This window comes from Benincasa hispida, chromosome 11 (genome assembly GCF_009727055.1).
Source record: "Benincasa hispida cultivar B227 chromosome 11, ASM972705v1, whole genome shotgun sequence".
Lineage (NCBI taxonomy): Eukaryota > Viridiplantae > Streptophyta > Magnoliopsida > Cucurbitales > Cucurbitaceae > Benincasa > Benincasa hispida.
Window position 1 is genome coordinate 70,414,500 of NC_052359.1, and position 20,755 is coordinate 70,435,254.

Sequence of the window (20,755 nt, forward strand, 5' to 3'; positions counted from 1 at the left end):
TATTTAAGAAAGATGTAAATCATTCAATGAAAATAGACTTAATTTTCAAAAATAAAAATATAAAATGAAATTGTTATCCAATGGAGCTTGAATTTTGTAGGGTAAAAAAATTATTAGAAAGTAAACCCTATATAGATTAAATTACATAAAGTATCCTTAAAATTTAGTATAGGTTTTATTCTTTTGAATATTTAAAATTTTAACTTTGAACCTTAAGATTGTTTAAAAAGGTGAGTATAAATTAATAAACAATTGTCATGTAATATTTGGACACATACATTAATGTAGATGTTGATAAACTACTGATACATCGAATATTTAATAATTTATTTTGACCTCGTTATGATGGAGTATTGATGCATTAATGATATATTTGTAATTCATTTTGAATTAGTATTAATATACAATTGAAATGTCAATGTTATATTTTAGGTATCTTTTCTATCTAAATCAGGTATATCAATTAATTAATATACGAAATATGAAATATTTGTTATGCAATTGAAATAGAAAAATCAAATATAGCTTATATACCATTTAAATCATATCAAAAAATTGAAAATAAAACAAATTAACTAATATAATCTATATTTGGTATATCATTTGACAAAATTAATGTATTAACATATACTACCAATATTAAATTTGAACTAATTGAATATAAATAGCTTTATATCAAAGAAAACCAAAAAATAAAATTTACCATAATCAAACGAACAAATTCGACCATAACACAATTAAAATCATGATATATTAGTTATATAAATGATATTCTTTAAATAAAGTAAATTGGTTGATTGGATATACCAATTATAAAGTATATTAGTTGGATATACTAAAATATAAAGTATATTAGTTCAACCCGCTGATACACAAATGAGGGTAAAATCGTAATAATAAAAAAAGTCAAGAATCAAACTTAATTTTTTTTTTGCTATATTTGCAATTTTAGAAAAACATTATGCTAAATTTAAATATGTTTTTTTTAATTTTCAGATTTCTTCTAAATATTAATTTAATATTTATTTGATTATAATTAATTAATTATTACTTATGAATTAAAATTGAATTTAAAGTTATTTTGTCCATTGGATTATTCAATGTACACAGTAACAAACTAGTTTCCAGAAAATGAAAAATCAAATGATTATTAAACCAAATAGAAGTTTCAAATTGAAATTAAGTTTAAAGCCAAATTATAAAAAAGAAAAAGAAAAAAAATATACTTAACAGACAAAGATACAAGCGTAGGGTTAATTTGGTAATTCAAACTAAGAGGATAGAATATTTTCTAATATTCTCATAAGTAAATTTAAATACGGATGGACCCTAAAACTAGGAGGATCGAGATGCCTTGATCCGTCGGCAGACCTTCTTCCACGTCCTGGATTTGGATAACAGCCGTTGATTGAAAACTAACTGCCAAATTTCTCTGTTAACTACAGGTGAAATCTATAACCGCCGAAGGATTTATGTTAATTACTCGAAAAAAAAAAAATATACATATATATATATATGTGATAAGACTTAGCTTACTATTTAAAATCTTTAGGGATTGCGTTAGGCAAAGCTGTGGAGAGATTTCTTTTGTTTCGGAATTCAAGTTGAGGCCATCATATGGATTCCTCTGTAAATCAAGCTTTGCTTTAGGCCTTAGGGTTTATACGAATCTGCCATATAGCTTCAAGGTATTGCCATTTCTGATTTGTCCTCTGAAATTATCCAAGTCGCTCCCGATTCTGTTTAATGTCCGGTGATCGTTGTTCTTTACTTTCTTGCGTGATCTCTGTTTGATAGTTTCTTAATCTTCCGAGTGATGATGAATTCTGATTACTCATGAAGAAACATCTTCGATTCTTGATCACTCAATTATGAAGTTAATGGCGCGCAGAAGAGAAAGAAGAAGAAAGAAAAGGAAAATCGGCCGGAGACGTTATCGATCCTTTTGATTCGTTATTGACATGACGTTATCGATTCTATCTGGAAAAAGCCTCTCAATGAATGCCAACTCGATCTGCAATCTTGTTTCTATGATTGGAGATATTTGGATTCCGGCTTCCAACTCTATCCAGGTATGATTACTAACCTTTTCCCCTCCCCTCAGTTTATGAGATTTCTTCAAATATTCTTATTATAATTAAGATTTAGCGTTGAAACTAGATCAAGAATCTAACTAACGAGACTAATTCCAAAAAAACATATATGTTCAGCCTTGTTTTTATGTAATCCACACTCTTTTCAAAGACTCTTTCAATTCCTACCCTTACTTTCATATGGAAGCGGATTAATCTCGGTTTACATAATAATGAATGATTACTGTTTCCTTTTAAAAGCGATGGCAAGGGGGAAAGTAATTCAGTTCTTGCTTTCAAGGGATTGCGGCGAGGATTTGAATGAAGTCACTGAATCATTCTTGATACGGATACAGAGGAAGGAGGTTCCTCATTTTCGTCTCAACGATGAAACGTGTATGTGCACATACAAACCCGTCTCTAATTTCTAAAGGAGGTTCCTCATAAATGTATGTTGGTGCAGTGTAATGTTGTGAAGAATTGAACACAATTTGAGGGTAGTTGGTTGGGGCATTACTATGATAAAATGTACATAAAACGACCTTTGCCATGACGGGTGCGCTTGCTTGGCAGGTCAAAAACTTCAATAAAAGTATCATTGTTTCGTGTGTTTGGGGGAGGAGATGACACGGGCACTTTACTCTTTTTTTCTTTTGCCCGACTCTCCTCCCCTATGCTCTGAGTGTGTCTCTCTCTCCCTCTACTTTTGCTTCTATTTATTACGTCTCCATTGCCATTGCATTTACAATAATGGGGTTCTTTAACTATCATTTTTCAATTTCAGTTGGGTCTTTTTAGTTTTTATTCCACATTAACTTATGTAATTTATTCCTATTTCCCACTGTCCTTACCTGTTATTTTTCAAGGCATGGACTCCCTTTTTGTAATTAATAAAATAACAATTCTTCTTCTTTTGACCCGTCTTTCTCCGTCTCATTCTCTCTCTCTCTCTCTCTCTCTCTCATTAATTAGACTAAACTTATAATAATAATTGGACTAAACTTTCTTATCTCATTAAATTGTAATTTTATCATTACTTTTCTTTTTCTTAAAAAAAAAAAAGGTCTTTCACAATAAAGTTAATGACAAATAAAAATTTTCAAGATCTAGAGGTGTAATTTATGAAGTTCTAATTTATTTTCTTAAATAGAAAGAAAAAAATGAAAGAAATATCTTTGACCAAACCAATTCCTTCTTTTTGATCTTTGAGCTCCTTTGCTTTCTTTCCTTTGATGTCTGCAAATGAGAACGATCCTGAGTTACAATTGAAGCAGTATTCACAAAATATATAGACACACAACAACTAGCAATGTAAGAAATTTTCAACTTGCGTGCAATGTCTTTTCGGTGAGATTCCTATCATATCTCTCCGGCCTATTGCGCTTCCTCTCAATAGAAAGTTTGGGAGAAGAAATGAGAAAGTTTGTACTTAATACTTTTTAAAATAGGATAATACTTTTTAAATTTGGGAGGGTGAAGGGATAATAAAAGTGTAACAAGAAATGAGAAGACAAAGACAATATCACTAAGTTGGATTTCTCTCGGGCCAACAAGAGGGTTGAGCCCCTTGTTCAAGACCTGGATCATTCTTTTATCCCTAAATCGGGTGGGGATGAATTTGTTTTGTACCCTAATGTCCCTAGCTATCTACCCGATATTACCCTTGAAATGGGAGATTTATTGAATTGGTGCTATGCAAGTCTAAGGATAATCGAGATCGAGTTATCTAAGTCATCTAAGTGAAATAGCCAGTCTTAAAAAGTAAACAACGTTATAAAGTAAGAGTGACTTATTTTTTGGATCTTAAGAAAACTCATTACATAGGACGTCCCCACTCCTCATGTCACCTCAACTTCAGATCGCATCTAATAGCCTTGCTAGAATAAGGCACCCAAATTTGTTCGTATACTATAGACCGTTTTTGGCTATTTACTCAAACTTATCCATCTTTATATCTCCACATAAAGTTGTATTCATATAATAGCCATAGATCGAAAAAAATGTTGAATAATATCTTTATTGATAATAGAATATGTTTAACTTTATAAACGGTGAGTTTTAGGACATACAATCCAACACTTTTCAAGTGTTTCGAATTTATGATGCACTAGGTAAATATGGTCATACCTTGAATAATAATCAACGAAGTTGATGGAATATTCATATCTTACTCTAATTTTAACATTCATCAGACTTCAAAGGTCTAAATACACGGTTCTTTAGCTCTAAGACCTTTTCTAGAAAAAAAAGCTTTTAGTCATTTTACCCTCAAGACAAGATTCTAACTGATTTAGTTCTTCACCAATCTCTCAATCATGTTTCTTATTTTGAGTCTCAGTTGTTTTAAATATCTCTATATTCAAAACAGTTTTTATCTCAGTTGGTTTTAACATGTGCAAGTTATTTTTTTAATTTTGCAAAACAAATTTTGATATCTTTTGAAGTAATGAACACTTCATTATTTTCAAAAGAAACTTTGTAGTTTTGTTCTAGTAAACATGAGGCAAATATTAAATTCCTTTTTTTAGAAAGAATGTAATAAATATTTCAAGTAAAATGTATTTATCTCTTATAAATAACTTCATATCTCCAACTGTTTTAGCTTAAACAACCTCCCCAGTCTTTACTTTAAAGGTTGTTTTGCTTCTATTAATTGCCTCCAGGAACTTGTTTTGATTAGCGGCACTTGAATCTATTATCCAGGTTTTTTTATCGTTTTCCACTAAGCATATTTTGATGACAAGCAAATCGTATTTACTCTGTCATTCGACTTTTGCAATCTCATCTATATAGTTTAAAACTTTAAATGAGATGGGAGATAAAGGACATTCCTTTTGAGCCATCATTTGCTAGTAATTTTCATGTTGAATTATTATTACTATTAACTAAAGTGGAAGCAAGTATTATAGAAGAATTCGATATGCTGAAATTTTAAACAAAATATTATTAGTAAATTACAACTAAATCCAAATCAAGTTTTCGTAAAAGATAATAATGTACCCATAGTCATTTTTTGTTTGCAACGATATTATTGTGAGTCAGAATAAGTGCTACCAAGGGGCAGTCAAATACTCCTTCACTAAAGTAAAACTTTTTTGGCTAATACTATCTTTAGAATAACTTTTATTCCTATAGTCATTTAGTTACCGTTTTCGGTCAGAAATTACTAACACTTAGTAATTTTGTAAGTGTAACCCCTCCATTTTCAGACTTCAGAGGTTCGTCCCAACGATGTTATCGAATTGGAAAGTCAAGGTTGGGAATGGACCTAAGAAATTCTATTCATTTTTTGAGTTTGAATTGTTTCAAATCCTATATTACAACCCTCTGAGGGGATAGCCTTCGTTAAACGACTAGCAAGGGCTGCCTAAAGCTAATTAGTAGGCGCAACATAGGAATCTCACGGTCCACCAACGAAAGAGACCGCATGACACGTTGACACATATTCTTCACCCACTTACTATGAACTACTTCCCCCCATTTACCTTAATCTTGACTCGTACAAATACTTTCTGAATGATTATACGAAGCGTTGCATGGACCTCATGGTGTGAACTTTCTAGGGACGTGAGAGTTGAAATCAATATATCATATATTTCATTTTACAATGAACAATTTTCTTTTATTCACCTTGATGTTGACTCATGCAAACACTTTTCGAATGGAGGTCACTCCTAGGGTGACATGAAGTGTCGTATGAACCTCACGATATGAACTCTTTAGAGACGTGAGAATTAAAATCAAAACGTCGTGTATTTGATTTTACTGTGAACAAAGAATTAAAATCAAAACGTCGTATATTTGATTTTACTGTGAACAACTTCCCCTATTCACCTAGTTCTTGATTCATGCAAACACTTTCCAAATAGAGCAGTCGGGGTATAATCGACATGAAGCGAAGCTTGAATCTCTATGAACACTCATAGGGACGCGAGAGCTAAAAACAACATATTGTATATGTTATTACTCTCCCACTGAAGCGTTTTAACAACATATCATATACGTCATTAAATTTCCACTGAAGTGTTCTAACAACATGTCATACATGTTATTACACTCCTACTGAAGTGTTCTACAATTTGTTTGGGTATATTTATACTCAGGTTTATTTCGGCTAATTAAACAACCCTAAGTCTATGTGTTTTATCCAAGTATAAAGCTTATAAATGGATTTTAACCTACGATTTCTAGGTGATAAACCGTTTTATTACCTCACACTATTCACATACACTTATAAAACTGGTTAATAATACTCAATTATTCGGCCATAATCCCAGGTAGGAGGTATTCCATAAACCGTCAACTTAAAAACCTCTAGCCTTAGACTGGATTATGTACGGGTTGAGTTTGTAACCATGATTTATAAGATAACAATCTATTTTAACTATTAAACAAGTCTTTAACCTACATAAGCATACAATTTATCTTTGTTATGGATTTTAATGTCTAATTCAATTTTATAATAACTTATAAAATTAGACATGTTTTGTATCCATAACTTCAACAAAGGCATTCAACATTTAATATAACACTTATATTAAACAAAAGAAACCCTAAACATGCATACTATATATTATAACTCTTTATAACATATATCCAACGCATGTAACATGCTTTTTATGGTGGGATTTTAAATCTACATGACATACAATATGCACATATATGTTTTAATTTAAATATAACATACATCACATGCATAAATATTTAAACATCACTGATATGGTTCAACTTTGGCATCCTAAGCAAGCAATAATAACTAAATTATTACAAAAAAAAGGTATAAAAACAGCTTCAATTCTGCATAAATCGACCCAAACTGTCCGAATCGGACCTCCAGAGCTTCAAAAGATGTTGAACCAGACTAAACTGGGCTTAACGGGACCAGAAGAAGCCAGACCGGTCGAACCGGTCACCTCCTACGTAAACTGGCTCATAGACGTGCACTGTTCTTGGCTAGGATGAACAACGTGATACTGCATCCCAGCGTTGCAACGCTATTCATTATTATGCCCGAAGCATTGCAACGCTTGATGAATAGCATCGTGACGCTGATGGACAGAAGCTTTAGTCCAGAAATCTACAGCTCAATCACGCTTGCTTCTCACTTCGATTACAGGTTAATTTCAACTCTATTGATTTCAACTAAATTAGACTCTAGAACACACGTACAAGCTCATCAAACAAGATCCAATTACATATTTAACTTGGGAATCAAAGAGAAATCTAAAGCCAAAGTTAATAAAAACACCATATCAGTCCCCAAACACGCAATCATAGAAATTCACCCACCAAACTCAAATTAATGTTAATTGAGCACTTAAATCATGCTCTGATACCAATTGATGGATTATATAAGCATGCAATGAAAGCAATCAGAATCATTAAGCACTCTAATTACACTTAATTTGAGTTCTAAAAGTATGTAAAACAGGTTTTTCAATAAAGAGGGTTTCAAAATTGATACCTTTAAAGAATTCTCCAAATCTAAGTTGCTTCTCATGAATTTTGAACTTCAAAATCATAGTGAACCACTAAGAGATCTTCTCTACTATTTTCAACCTTGAATTTAAATGGTGGAACTCAAGATTGAAGTGAAATGTCAAAGGTTGGTAAGGGTTTTTGAGAGGATGATGAATTTCTACAGATTTCTCTAAAATCCAGCAGCCAAATCACATTACATTTATGAATTTAGAGAGTTTTATGTGATATTCACATGAAGCACTAATGTTTACAACAATCTATAAATTAATGGCCTAGGTGTTTGGATTGAGAAGATGACAACTCACAAGCTAAAATTGTAGAAAAAAACCACTAACTTAATCCAATCTTCCAATTTCCATTTTGATTTTAGTTAATTTAAAATTAATTAAATCTAAAAAATAAAATTCAATTTCTCAAATAGAATAAAAAATGGAAATTATATTTGATTTTAATTAATTAAATAATAATTTAATATCAAATATTAAATTAATCAAACACCTAATTTTAAACATTAATCCTATTTATGTAATTAATATTTAAATATTATAAACTCTCCAATTTTGTTTAATTTTGATAAATTAAACGTTCAATTATATCAAATATAATTATTCAAACCCTATTTGCAATTTAAACACTTCAAATTGAAACCCTAAATTCAATTTGAACATTTCAAATTGAAACCCTAAATTCAATTTGAACATTTCAAATTGAAATTCAATTTGAACACTTGAAATTGAAATCATTTCAAATTCACTCAATTTACTAATTCAAGATGTTCATGTTTTACGAGCTAGTAGAGGGATCTTATAGACCTACAGATCTGAGCTCCAACGATTTGATACCCTTACCTTTGAAGACAAATCTTCAAGAATCCCTTAAACTAGAAACGGGCACTACCACGATGGCGACCTTGGCATTCTCAGGTAAAGAACCCAGGAGTTGTAGGCTTTGACTATTTTTGAATGAGGGAATGAATTGAGAGAAGAGAGGAGGATGAGGAATTGTTATTGATCTCTAAGAACAAAATCCACATAACGTTTTTGTCACACTACCTACGTGAGAGTAGAGAAAAGAGGGGAAGAGAGTTGTAACTCCCTCCCTCATTTGAATTTAAAATAACATTTAATATAAATAAATAAATATATATATTAAATTGTATGTTATATTTAATATAATATATAACCTATAGTTTCTTTTCACTTTCATATGACATTTAATATAAATCACATTTATATTAAATTTAAAAATTATGAATTCAATTCATATAATTAATATTGGAATCTTATTCAAATATTTATTTCCTCTCACAAATACTATAATGTATCAAATACATTATAATAATTATATCATATATAGTTAAAATAACTTAATTATATCATATATAATTAAATCCCTTAATTAATCTGAACAATCCAAATTAATCCAAAAACTTATTCTCATTTAATTCTATTGAGCTACCAAGGGACCTCATGGACCTGTAACTTGAAGCTCAACGATACATGAATAATTAATAAAACTCTTTAATTAAATTATTCACCATCCGTCAACTGTTGGACACTTCACTAAAGACCGACAACTACACACTTCGCACTACAGATATTTTTCTGCAATAGTACGATAACCCTTTACAAATTGCTCGCAAGTACAGTTGGGCTAAATAAATACCATTTTGCCCCTATAGTTACATCTAACTCCTTAAATACCACTTATCCCTCCAATGAACAATAGATCATTAAACCCCTTTTGGGCCAGAGAGTGTGGCGCCACATTGTTCAAGCCCCAAAATTAGCCCTTAAGAGAGTAATTTATCTACTGACCTCGGGGAAGGGTGAATTCCTTCTTGTGTAGTTGTGTTCCCAACTCCCTAATTAGACGAATCCTCAAAATAGTAGGCTTATTGGGTTGGCGATCTGGCCACATTCACCAATAGAAATCAAATGACCGCTCTCATAAGCAAGAGTTGATAACTCACTCAGGATTCAGGCCATGTTACCTATGGTCATCCTAGTGAAATGTAAGTCTATATTATGAACGGCGTTATATAATGAGACTAAACATTTCGTGGTCCAGTCTTATACAAACTCTATAAAATATTCTCGCTCACATGTCTATACATGAATGATTAGGATCAGATCATTTGTAGCACTTTACAACAATTCTCGCTCACATGTCTATACATAAATGTCTAGACTAAACATTTCGTGGTCCAGTCTTATACTTTCAGATGAAGTGACCCGATGATAGTTTTGGACTTCCTGTACAATAAACTCTATCAGTTTTTCTTCCTCAACTACTACAGGGTTTCTGAAGACATGCCTCTGTATGACATTTTAAATGAATTTCAAAAGGGCCATAGTCACATTGCTGTGGTATTCAAGAAACATGGTCACCAATCTGAAACATTGCTGAAAAAAGGTGACGATGTGCAAAGCAGTGATTTACTGTGAACTGGATAAATGAAGAAAGTAAATGTATACAGTGTTTGGAATCACATCAATTTTAAAATTGTTGTGTATGCTATCTATTTACTAGTGGCTCACAATTAAAAATAATATGCATCTCCTTTGGACCTTCACACGCATTCCATCGTTCAAGAGTTTTATTGTTTTTTAAATATAAAATTCTATTTTAATTTTAAACTTACGCTGCTTCAAAGAGGTAAAGATAAGTTGTTTTAATTCTTTCATCTTGTTTCTCTTTCCTTTTTCCCCCCTGAAGATTTATACGGAGGAAAACATCCTTTGTTTTCAGATCTGGAATGCACAGATTTTTAATTCAAATTTTCTTCACCAAAAACTACTTTTTATCAGTTCAGATTATTCTATCAATTTTAAGATTTAATTAGTTTCTTCTATAATGTTTTCTAAATTTTTATTGTCCTTCAAAATCTTGAGTTACATGAATCAAATTGATGCTAACTGAACGTGACTATTCAAATCCAAATGTATGTGAAATGAAATAAAAACTACAAATATGAAAGATGACAATTTAATAGTTGAAATAAGTTTCTTCAAACACATCTTCACATAGTTTCCACTATTTATGCGAAATTTAATATTTAGTTCTTATCCTATATAAATTCATATTTTTTTATTCAAATTTATTGGATCACATGAATAAATCTATATGCATATGGGTGTTACTCGAAATAGTAGATGTGAAAAATCACAATTTAGAAATTAGAGACGGGTTTGTATGTGCATATCCTTGCGCAAAAACCACCTCTAACAATTAAGATTTGTTTCCCTTTAAACAATTAACTAACTTTCTATTGATGGAGTTCTCAAGAAAACGTAAAACTTTCTAATTGTTGGATGAAAAGGGAAGAAAAGAGTTCAAAGATAAAAACTACAATTGGACTAAAAAGGGCTAAACAACCAACATGAAGTATGTACAATAATCTCGAGGTCATAGGTTCAAGAAAAAAACCAAAAGCACAAACAAACTCATTCTTCCATACGCTGATTTTGCTCTGCTTGTGATGGTACCACCTTGACTTTGATCTTTGGAAGGGTGAGGGAAGGATCCTCCTTGAGAGCAGAAGGTGCTTTGACCAAACTGATGCTTTGATCCAATTCCTTCTGTGCCTCGCCAAGCTCCTTTGCTTTCTTTCCTTGATGTCTGCAAATGAGAACGATCCCGAGTAACAACCAAAGAAATATTCACAAAATATATAGACACACAACAATTAGCAATGGAAGAAATTTTCAACCTGCGTGCAATGTGTCTCGATTCCCTATTGGCTCTGACTTTATCGATCTTCTTAATAGCCTTCAATGTCTCTTCGGTGAGATTCCTGTCATATCTCTCCGGCCTATTGCGCTTCCTCTCAAACTCAAAAGTCGAGTCCTGGATAATAAAAATGCAACCAGAATTGAGAAGACGGACAATAGAAAGTTTGTCTAACAAAAACCCATTTGCTCTACAAATAAATGAGGCTTACCTGTGTCATATCCTTTCCATGCAATCTCCTGTAAGCCTTAGTCCATTTTACTTTACGAGGATTTCTCTTCATCTTGAAGTTCTTGTGGCATTTTGACCGACAAAATCTAAAAATCTACAGAGAAAATCATATTAGGAAATAGGCACAAGGGGCTCCCCGCCACCCCATCACTAATTTAGAAGCCCAACAAGAACAATAATCTAATTCTATAGCCTAAACTATGCATCACAAACAGGCCAAGATAGAACAGAACAATTTTGTCTTGTTGATCAGTAAGTATTGGATGAGATTGACAGCTAAAGGAGACATTTACTGCAAGCAAATACATAGAAGGAATGAGTAGAACAAGGCATACAAATCATAAAAGTTCACAACCTACGTCTTACCGTCGCATCGTTGCGAACAAACTGAATACCATGTCCTGGATATATTGTGGAGGAACAGAACCAACACTTCTCTAACCTCATTCTTTTCTTTAGCAAATAACAAAGCCTAAATTTCCTGCAACAGAAGGCACGGACAAGAGATAATCAAATGAACTGCAACTCATACGTTCAGAAGATCAATTGGAACAAGAAAAATCTCTATAATGTGTTTCTATTATTTCTATTTATTATTTCAATCTATTTACTTTTCTAATTTGTTAGGTATATATTCTTAGTATTATGTTTTCATTAAGACTAGTTTGAAGAAGAAATCCAATAAAGAAAACAAACAGTTCTTCACTTTCTTCTCCGTGGGTGAAGAGAATAAACCAACATAACCCAACAAAACAAAAAATAAAACCTTGAATACATAATCTTCTGATTTATTTGTATACTTCTTACATTTCTGTATGTCTTTCTAGATTTGTTGTATCATTTCTCTTGGAATCACATGCATACGTAACCCCACAGTACTTACAAGCAGCCCTAGGATATTTAGGATCACATCCTTCTACTTTAATAAAATGTTCCCATGCCGAGAAGTTGGTTTAATTGGTTTTCTTTTTCCTAACAATCTTATTGGACTAGAACCACTTTGATTTGAAGTCTCATTCACAAACAATGAATTCATCCTATGAAAAATAAAATTTAAATTAAACACACTACTAAATTTAATAATCTTTAGTTGTTAGCATCAACTATAAATAGGCTAATATCAATCAACAGCCAATAAAGTCATGTTGTGATCAATAGCTGCAACGATATAATGTAGTGGTGAAGAATGTAAAGATTATGGTGAAATATGAAACCCCAATTCTCACCAAAAGCTACCACTACCATCCAATCTAGCTCTCATCTTCAAGAACAAGAATAAAAAACTAAAAGAGTAAGTTTCCTTGGCAAAGTCAGAATCAAACTGACTATATCAAGCCAACATAAACATAAGAAAAAAAATCAAACATGGGGAAAAAATGGCAAATATCCCTGAGATTATAAAAGTCATTTCCCAATTAGTTCATACCCACTAGAACATAAATGTTGAGGACAAAAGAAACTCCTAAAGTCCTTCATATAACATTCTGTTTCTTGAGACTGATTCAAGGCTTCCCCCGTTTTCTTTCTCACATTCTTTACTTCTTTCTTTTAAAACTCAAAAATGCCTTTTACTTGCATTGTATATCAGAGATTCAGGAGCTTAACTAAAGTTTAAGGATTGAGTTCTTATAAATTTGGAAACACAATGACAAAATTGTTACAAACTTAAGATCGGGGCCATTAAATTTTAAATATACTTTTCCATAGGCAAAGAGGAAATTGATAATGCAAGGTTCAAAAGTTTTCACCCTGCCATTTTCTCTTCACAAAATAATTCAAGCAACTGTCTCATCTCTCATAAAAAGGAATAAGCTATCTTCATGTTAATTTTTTCTGATAGCAGTTAAATTCAAGCAATGCCATAGGATTAACAAAATTTAATACGAGTTTGATTTCATTTCAACATATGAAATAAATGGAGGCAGAGAAAAGGATGACCCTTTCCATTGACCTACTAGGGAATGTGAAATCAAACTTTTTTCATACTGAACTCATCTAATCATGAGTATTATTTGATGGTAAGGCTTTTAAAAATTGTGTATTCTAATTCAAACCTATTCCAGAGGTATTCCTCTAACCTCTGCCAAATAGTCATATAATCATAGTCTTTTTTCTACTTTAAAAAAAAATATATGAAAACATATTCCAGAGGTATTCCTCTAATCTCTGCCAACAGAAGATTTCGATCAACAGATAAAAGAAAACATACCCCACCGATTACTAGTTAAAACTTAAGCGAATCCAACAATTTCCACTAAAACCCAAATCAAAATATGAAAACATAAGAACAAAAGAAAGGAAGAAAACTTACAGAAGAAAGAATTTAAAAAACCCAGAAGAAGTCAGTAATTTCAAAAACGATATCACAACAAACCCACAATTTGCAGTCAATAAAAAAGTCGATTCAGAAATCAAGATCACAAAAAAAAAAAAAAAAAAGCAAATCCAGAAGAAATTTCAGAAGAAGTCCACGATAAACCTAGAAGAAAATTCAAATAAAAAAATAAACAAAACCCAGAATAAATTTCAGTTCAAACAAACCTTATCGACGCTGACGGCAAAGAGAGCGACGCTGACGGCAAANAGGAAGAAAACTTACAGAAGAAAGAATTTAAAAAACCCAGAAGAAGTCAGTAATTTCAAAAACGATATCACAACAAACCCACAATTTGCAGTCAAAAAAAAAAAAAAAAAAAAAAAAAAAAAAAAAAAAAAAAAAAAAAAAAAGCAAATCCAGAAGAAATTTCAGAAGAAGTTCACGATAAACCTGGAAGAAATTTCAAATAAAAAAAAATAAACAAAACCCAGAATAAATTTCAGTTCAAACAAACCTTATCGACGCTGACGGCAAAGAGAGCGACGCTGACGGCAAAGAGAGCGACGCTGACGGACGGACAGGAAGAGTGGGGAGCAACGGGTGACCGAACGAAGAAACTGAAATCGAAGATAAGTTTATGTCACCCTCACTAACCCTACTAAAGCGGGCCGAGAGAACCGGTGAACCGAACCAAATCTTAACGGTTTGGGTCGGTGCGCCCTACATTTCAAATAGAAAGCGAACCGTTACACCCTACTCTTGGGATGGAGAGAGAGAGAAAATGGAAGGGGGCAGTTGTGTGTCTTTTTTTAAAAAAACGATGAAAAACTAGGTTTTTTGAAACTTTTTTCCTTTCGTAACCCTTTTTTGTTTTCTTGTTTGTTTTTTTATTTTATTTTTTACATTATTTTATTTTTTATTTTTTTTAAAGATATTATAATTAAAATGAGGAGGGGAAGAATTAAATCTCTAACTTTGAGATCAATAGTATAAATACTATGTCAGTTGAGCTGCGTTCATGTCAGTTTTTCTTATTTCTTTCCATACTCTTTTTATTTATTTTTTTCTTTTTTGTCTTTTCGCCTTTTTTTTTCATTTTTTTTAAAAAACCTACATCCCTTTTTATTTCCATTTTTTTATTACATACTTTCCTTTATTAGCAATTACTTTATTAAACACTTGTTTATAACAAAAATTTTTAGCAAGTGAATATTTGATGTGTTACACAATTTTTGAGAAGAAGAGAAGCGAATATGATGGAGAGCTTTACGACGGCGGGGACAGTAGAAACCATGGCGGGCGGTAGACGGAGAATGCGGCGGATTCCGACGAAGAAAAGCCGAAAAAGCTTCCTTCTAGAGGGAGAAGGTAAAGCCACGGGTGATAGTTTGTGAGAGCAATTCTTTTATGCGGTTTTTTTTTCCTATGTTATTTATTTATTTGTTTAATTACCCATCAAGATTTTGCTGGCCACAAGGGTACAATCAGAACAGGGGATGTCCAGGTAAAATAAAAAAAATAAAATAAAAAACTAAATGACGCAATAAATGCTTATGTATTTTAAATAAATTACCATTCAAAGAATGTTAAAACATTTTTTTTAGAAATATCATTTTAGTCTTGTCCAAATTGAGTTGTACGGTTCAAATAATTGTCCTTTACCACCCCCCCCCCAAAAAAAAAAAAATTGCTATATGGTTTCTTTTTCTATTATTATTAATTTTTCTCCTTTGTTTTATTTCCTTTTTTCAACAACTCTTTCTTTAACTTTTTTTTTCATCTTTTTAACTTCTTTTTTTTTTTTTTTACTTCCCTTTTTTAATAAAAACCTACTTTCCCTTTTTCTGGTTAATTTTTTGTTTTATACTTTCCTTTACTAGAATCCACTTTAATGAATATTTGTTTACAATAAACTTTTCTAGCAAGTGAACAAATTTGCCACCTTTTTTTTTTTTTTTTACAGAACTTATTGGTAACTCCGTCCTTGAATATGAGAGAAAAGGAGCAGAGAACCCGATTTTCTTACCTAAATTTCTAAAGGCTGGCCTACATTTTTTTTATTCTTTATTTTCATTTTTCATTTTTTATTATTTTTTTTATTTCCTAAGAATCATACTTTTTTGTATACCCCTGGTGGATACATTCCTGAATGTTTGACATGTTTGCCCCTTTGCAATGAGATCGTCACCAAAGTTTCTCACTACTAGGCACAACGCCTATATGGGTGACTATGTGTGTTGTAGTAGCCATCGCCAACTCCGCCAACAGTGATCTGACTCTTACTAGACACAACCCCTATGTGGGTGACTGTGTAATTTGTAGGGGTGGTCGTCAGCTGTGTCAACAACAATCTAACTTCTGCTAGACACAACCCTTATGTGGGTGACAATGTAGTCTGCAAGGGTGGTTGCCAGCTCCACCAACGATCTGACTCTTGCTAGATACAACCTCTATGTAGNACACAACCCTTATGTGGGTGACAATGTAGTCTGCAAGGGTGGTTGCCAGCTCCACCAACGATCTGACTCTTGCTAGATACAACCTCTATGTAGGTGACTGTGTGGCCTACGGAGGTGGTCGCCAACTCCACCAATGACGATCTAATTCCTGCTAGACACAACCCCTATGTGGGTGACTGTGTAGCCTACAGGGGTGGTCGCCAGTTGCACCAACAACGATTTGACTCCTGCTAGACACAACCCTTATGTGGGTGATAATGTGGTGTCGGGTGGTCGCCAGCTCCACCAATAATGGTCTAACTTCTGCTAGACACAGCCCCTATGTGGGTAACTGTATGGCCTACGGGGTGGTCGCCAAGACACAACCCCTATATGGGTGACTATGTGGCCTATAGGGGTGGTCGCCAGTTATGCCAACAATGATCTAACTCTTGCTAGACACAACCCTTATGTGGGTGATAGTGTAGCCTATAGGGGTGGTCGCCAGCTCCATCAACAACGATCTGACTCTTGCTAGACACAACCCCTATATAGGTGACTATGTGGCCTACAGGGGTGGTCGTCAGCTCCACCAACAACGATCTGACTCCTGTTAGACATAGCCCCTATGTGGGTGACTGTGTAACTTGCAGGGGTGGTTGTCAACTCTACAGCGTTTATCATATAATTTATTCACTTAAGCCACTTTTTACTTTCCCCTTTTTTTAAACATAGCAAGTGCCCCCTTTTTTTTGTTGCAAAAAAAAGCCCTCTTTCGCCATGGTGTATTTCATAGAACTTCCTGACCCAAAATAAAGATGCTTAATCATTTTAAAAGATGAAGGTCAATCTCCTAATAATGGAATTATCTTTCTTGTGGGAGAGGCGATGTATGGGAATTTTATGGAATCTTAACCCTTCATAGACAATTCTATTTTCCCAACTCGATGGTCTAAAGAGCGATCTGTGGGCCTAATTCATCATTAAAGGCATGGTTTGTAGAGTCTTCAATACATAATAAAGCTCCAAATGAAAATCCAGAGTCAACGTTGGGTTATCGGATTATCAACAGCAAGAAAGTTCAGTGGGGTGCCTCGTTGAAGATTCATGGGGAATTCTTCTACATTTCCCATTATTGGGAATGGTTAGAAGTTGTAGTCGCTCATAACACAACAATACTTAAGAGGGTTCATTTGTTTGATGCTGTTTTGGCTTCATTATACACCTATGATCGCAATAGCGACATTGTTCAGGCTTTTTGTGAAGCATGATGTCCTTCAACAAATACTCTCCATACTTCATCTAGAGAGATGTCTATTTCTTTATAGGACTTGTGGAGATTAAGGGGTATTCCTATCAAAGGCAGATTTTATGACGAAAGCATTCCCAATTGTAAGGATTTATTGGGGCCATCTGAAGAAGAAGAAGAAGAATGTTTGAAAAGTTGTGAACATTTATTTTCTGCTTATTATCACATTGCTTCTCAATGAATAGATTACTCTCAAATTCCTGTGAGTGCGTGGATCACTTTTTGGTTTACACGACTTGAGGTGAAGTATCCAAAGCTATCGAAATGTAAGACAAGAAAATCTTCTCATCCTCGCTCGACTCATAACCCAGATGGAGCTCCCATTCGACGTCCTGACTGGTCCGAGGATGAACTTAATTTATTTCATGGACTAGTCGTTGCAGATGGATCCACGGATATAACCAATTTTGCCGCATTTATTTCTTGTTGGTTTTGTGTGTTCTTGTTTCCCGACAAACAAACCTCTCTCGCCTGGAGGTCTTTAAGGTTGCTAGTCTTATGGTCGTAGGCTACGTTCTTAACCTTGTTGTTCCGGTCTTGGCCAATATTTACAATGGACTACGCCATATTCATGATGCTTCTCCTTCTGCTGGTTATTCAAATGCATGCTTTCCTTTGCATTGTGTTCATGGATGGCTTGCTATTTATTTCAATACACATTACAAAGTTCCAACGGCTGTTAAGGGTCCGCTGATGGTTGAATTCTCTAGTGAAGATGGAGCTAAATAATATACTAATTTTGAAGCTCATGAACACACTAATAAGAGTAAATATGTGTCTTGGCATGCGAGTATTCAGAAACAAAATAAAGATAAGCTTTTAAGAGATATGGAAAACTGACTTTCTAGCTTTCTTCATTATTTGGGAGTATGCGCTCCTACTTTTATCCTTACGTTGTGGGTCTTCCATAGTCATTGAGACGTATAATCCTTGCTGATTTAGTCGAAAACTTGGATTTTACTAAGATGTTCCATATGACTTAGGAAGGGAAGTCCCGGAAGTTAATTTCACCAATGTTTTGTGGAATTGAATGATATGTGTCTGTGACAATACTTTGTCCCAGGTGTATGTTTCTGCACGTCTATCGAACTTGCAGACCCATGTTACCTCTCATTATAGAAATTGGTGGCTAGCAAAACATGGCACTTATCTTGAAAAAGGGATACAACAATGAATATATAGTACCTTCTCTCCTCTTACCAAGTCCAAAGCCACCAAAAGGACCGAAAATGATATAGGAGGTAAATAGATCTGTATGCTTAGAACTGATGAACCTACTCATGTGCATGCTGAAGAAAATCACAGTAGTAATGAAGACCATCATTGGAAAAGATCTAGAAAATCTAATAAGTAGTCAATATGCGAAGAAGGATTTTTTGACGGAGTACCAAGCGCTTCACAATTTCTTGATATCACCACTCTTGAGGTAAATGTTTGCCGTCATTTTTTTTCCTTACCCCTTTCTGTATCCTCTCTTTGCTATTGTTTGTTTACTTATAACTACATTTGCTTTGTAGTCACCTTTAGATGATCGCATCCTAGATATCGAAGAAACCTCAAAATCTTTTATGAGCCCGGATGGTTATGATTCTACATTCGCTTGCATTGGCAAATTTAAAGCACCAGTGGACACAATTGTGAATCCAACCCGTCCTCTTGTTATTAATAAGTCACCCAGGCAGGTAAATAAAATAATGTTTATGGCTGCTTCCAAGGACTCTGGTTTCTATGCTGTCAACGTGATTTCTGATGTACGACGTCACGTTGTTTCGACCATGTGGGAGACTATACATAAGAAAATCATGCGTACTCTTTTTTATAAAGTCCTTTATCTTGAAGATGAAACCTGCCAGATATTTTGAGGCAATTTCTGACTTTTGCAATGCTAACCTTTCTCCTCTTAAAAAACTCGTCGATGAATATTTTTGAAAGGTAGAGAAGTATAACCAGTTCCAATCATCATTTTCTACCCAACTGAGTCAGACAAATAAAAGTCGTTGACTGGAGGAAGCCAAGTTCGACTTAGAGAATGTGCTATATGGTGAAAGTAGCATACTTACCCAAAAGAAGGAACTTCGAGAGCGTTTCACATGCATTGCAGGAAGAGAAAGAATTGTTAACCAAGTAGAAGCTATGAGAATTGAACGTGCTGAGATATCCAGGCTTACTTTTGAAAGCGACGAACTTTTAAAACAACGTAAACTCGAAGCCTCTAAAATGAAAGAGAATATAAATAATCTCGAAAGCACTCATACTCATTCTGAAAAAGATACCAAAGCTCTAGAGATCCTTCATGGAATGTTAAAGGCAATGCAACAAGAACTTGAGAACTACAAATGGGCACCATGAGCTAGCTTTATCTATTTTATCTAATTGCGTGCAATCTATTATAATGGCTTTATGGATTTGATCATTCTTAACTTGGCTTTCTAGTGTTATGTTGATGAATCTTCTTATCATATGATTTTTTTTACGTGACTAAACTTAAAATTTTCTTTTAAGTTGCCTACGTATCCTTTTAGAAAAGGGATCAAGTTATAACATAGTTAAATGATTTTTTTTAATACTTATCAAGCATAAAATTTCTTAAGAAACTTGTCGTTGATTGGATCAATTCTCAATTCATCTCGATCGACGATCTTGTATGCTCCACTTGTGTAGACTTCTTTGACGATGTAGGGTCCATCCCATTTAGGTGTGAACTTATTTCCTGTATGTCTCGTCATGATAGTGGGTCTTCTAACAACAACTACCAGATCACCAACTTGAAAAGTTCAAGGCTTCACATGTTTATCAAAGGCTTTGAACATTCGTGCTTGATAACATTCTAACACCTGTTAAGTTTTCTATCGTTTTTTATCAAGTGCTTATAACTTCTAAAGGCGTAACTTGGAGTTGTCTTCTATGGTCAATCCTTCTTGCACTGTCATTCTTAGCGATGAGATCTCTCTTTTAGGAGAAGAACGACTTCCACTCCATAAACAAGAGAATATGGTGCAACTTCTGTAGGGTACGATGAGTAGTTCGATAAGTCCATAACGCTTCTCCGATCTTTTCTTGCTAATCTCTTTTTTTTTTCTTAGAGACCACCTTCTTCAATAGATTACATAGGGTTTTCTTGAATGCCTCTACCAATCTGTTTGTTACCGCATAGTACATAGAAGACTTAGACTAC

General features: G+C 33.5%; 1 protein-coding gene and 1 long non-coding RNA gene across 6 annotated transcripts; one reads left to right on the top strand and one right to left on the bottom strand.

The window, feature by feature from the left end:
• Window positions 1-1,530: 1,530 nt before the first annotated feature.
• Window positions 1,531-2,997, top strand: LOC120091346. Its single transcript, XR_005485692.1, has 3 exons — window positions 1,531-1,688; window positions 1,798-2,072; window positions 2,334-2,997. It is a non-coding gene; the product is annotated as an uncharacterized LOC120091346 (long non-coding RNA).
• Window positions 2,998-10,794: 7,797 nt separating this feature from the next.
• On the bottom strand, window positions 10,795-14,480 carry LOC120091538 (probable ribosome biogenesis protein RLP24). 5 transcript variants are annotated; one of them, XM_039049613.1, is made up of 5 exons: window positions 14,348-14,480; window positions 11,883-11,997; window positions 11,497-11,610; window positions 11,266-11,402; window positions 10,795-11,174 (listed from the first exon to the last, which is right to left on the bottom strand). In XM_039049613.1, the coding sequence occupies exons 2-5, from the start codon at window positions 11,961-11,963 to the stop codon at window positions 11,000-11,002; spliced, it is 507 nt and encodes a 168-aa protein (XP_038905541.1). In that variant the 5' UTR covers window positions 11,964-11,997; window positions 14,348-14,480; the 3' UTR covers window positions 10,795-10,999. The 5 variants fall into 5 exon arrangements, with proteins under 5 accessions (XP_038905541.1, XP_038905545.1, XP_038905542.1 ...); XM_039049617.1 differs by lacking the exon at window positions 14,348-14,480 and adding an exon at window positions 14,116-14,134; XM_039049614.1 differs by lacking the exon at window positions 14,348-14,480 and adding an exon at window positions 14,058-14,101.
• Window positions 14,481-20,755: the final 6,275 nt, after the last annotated feature.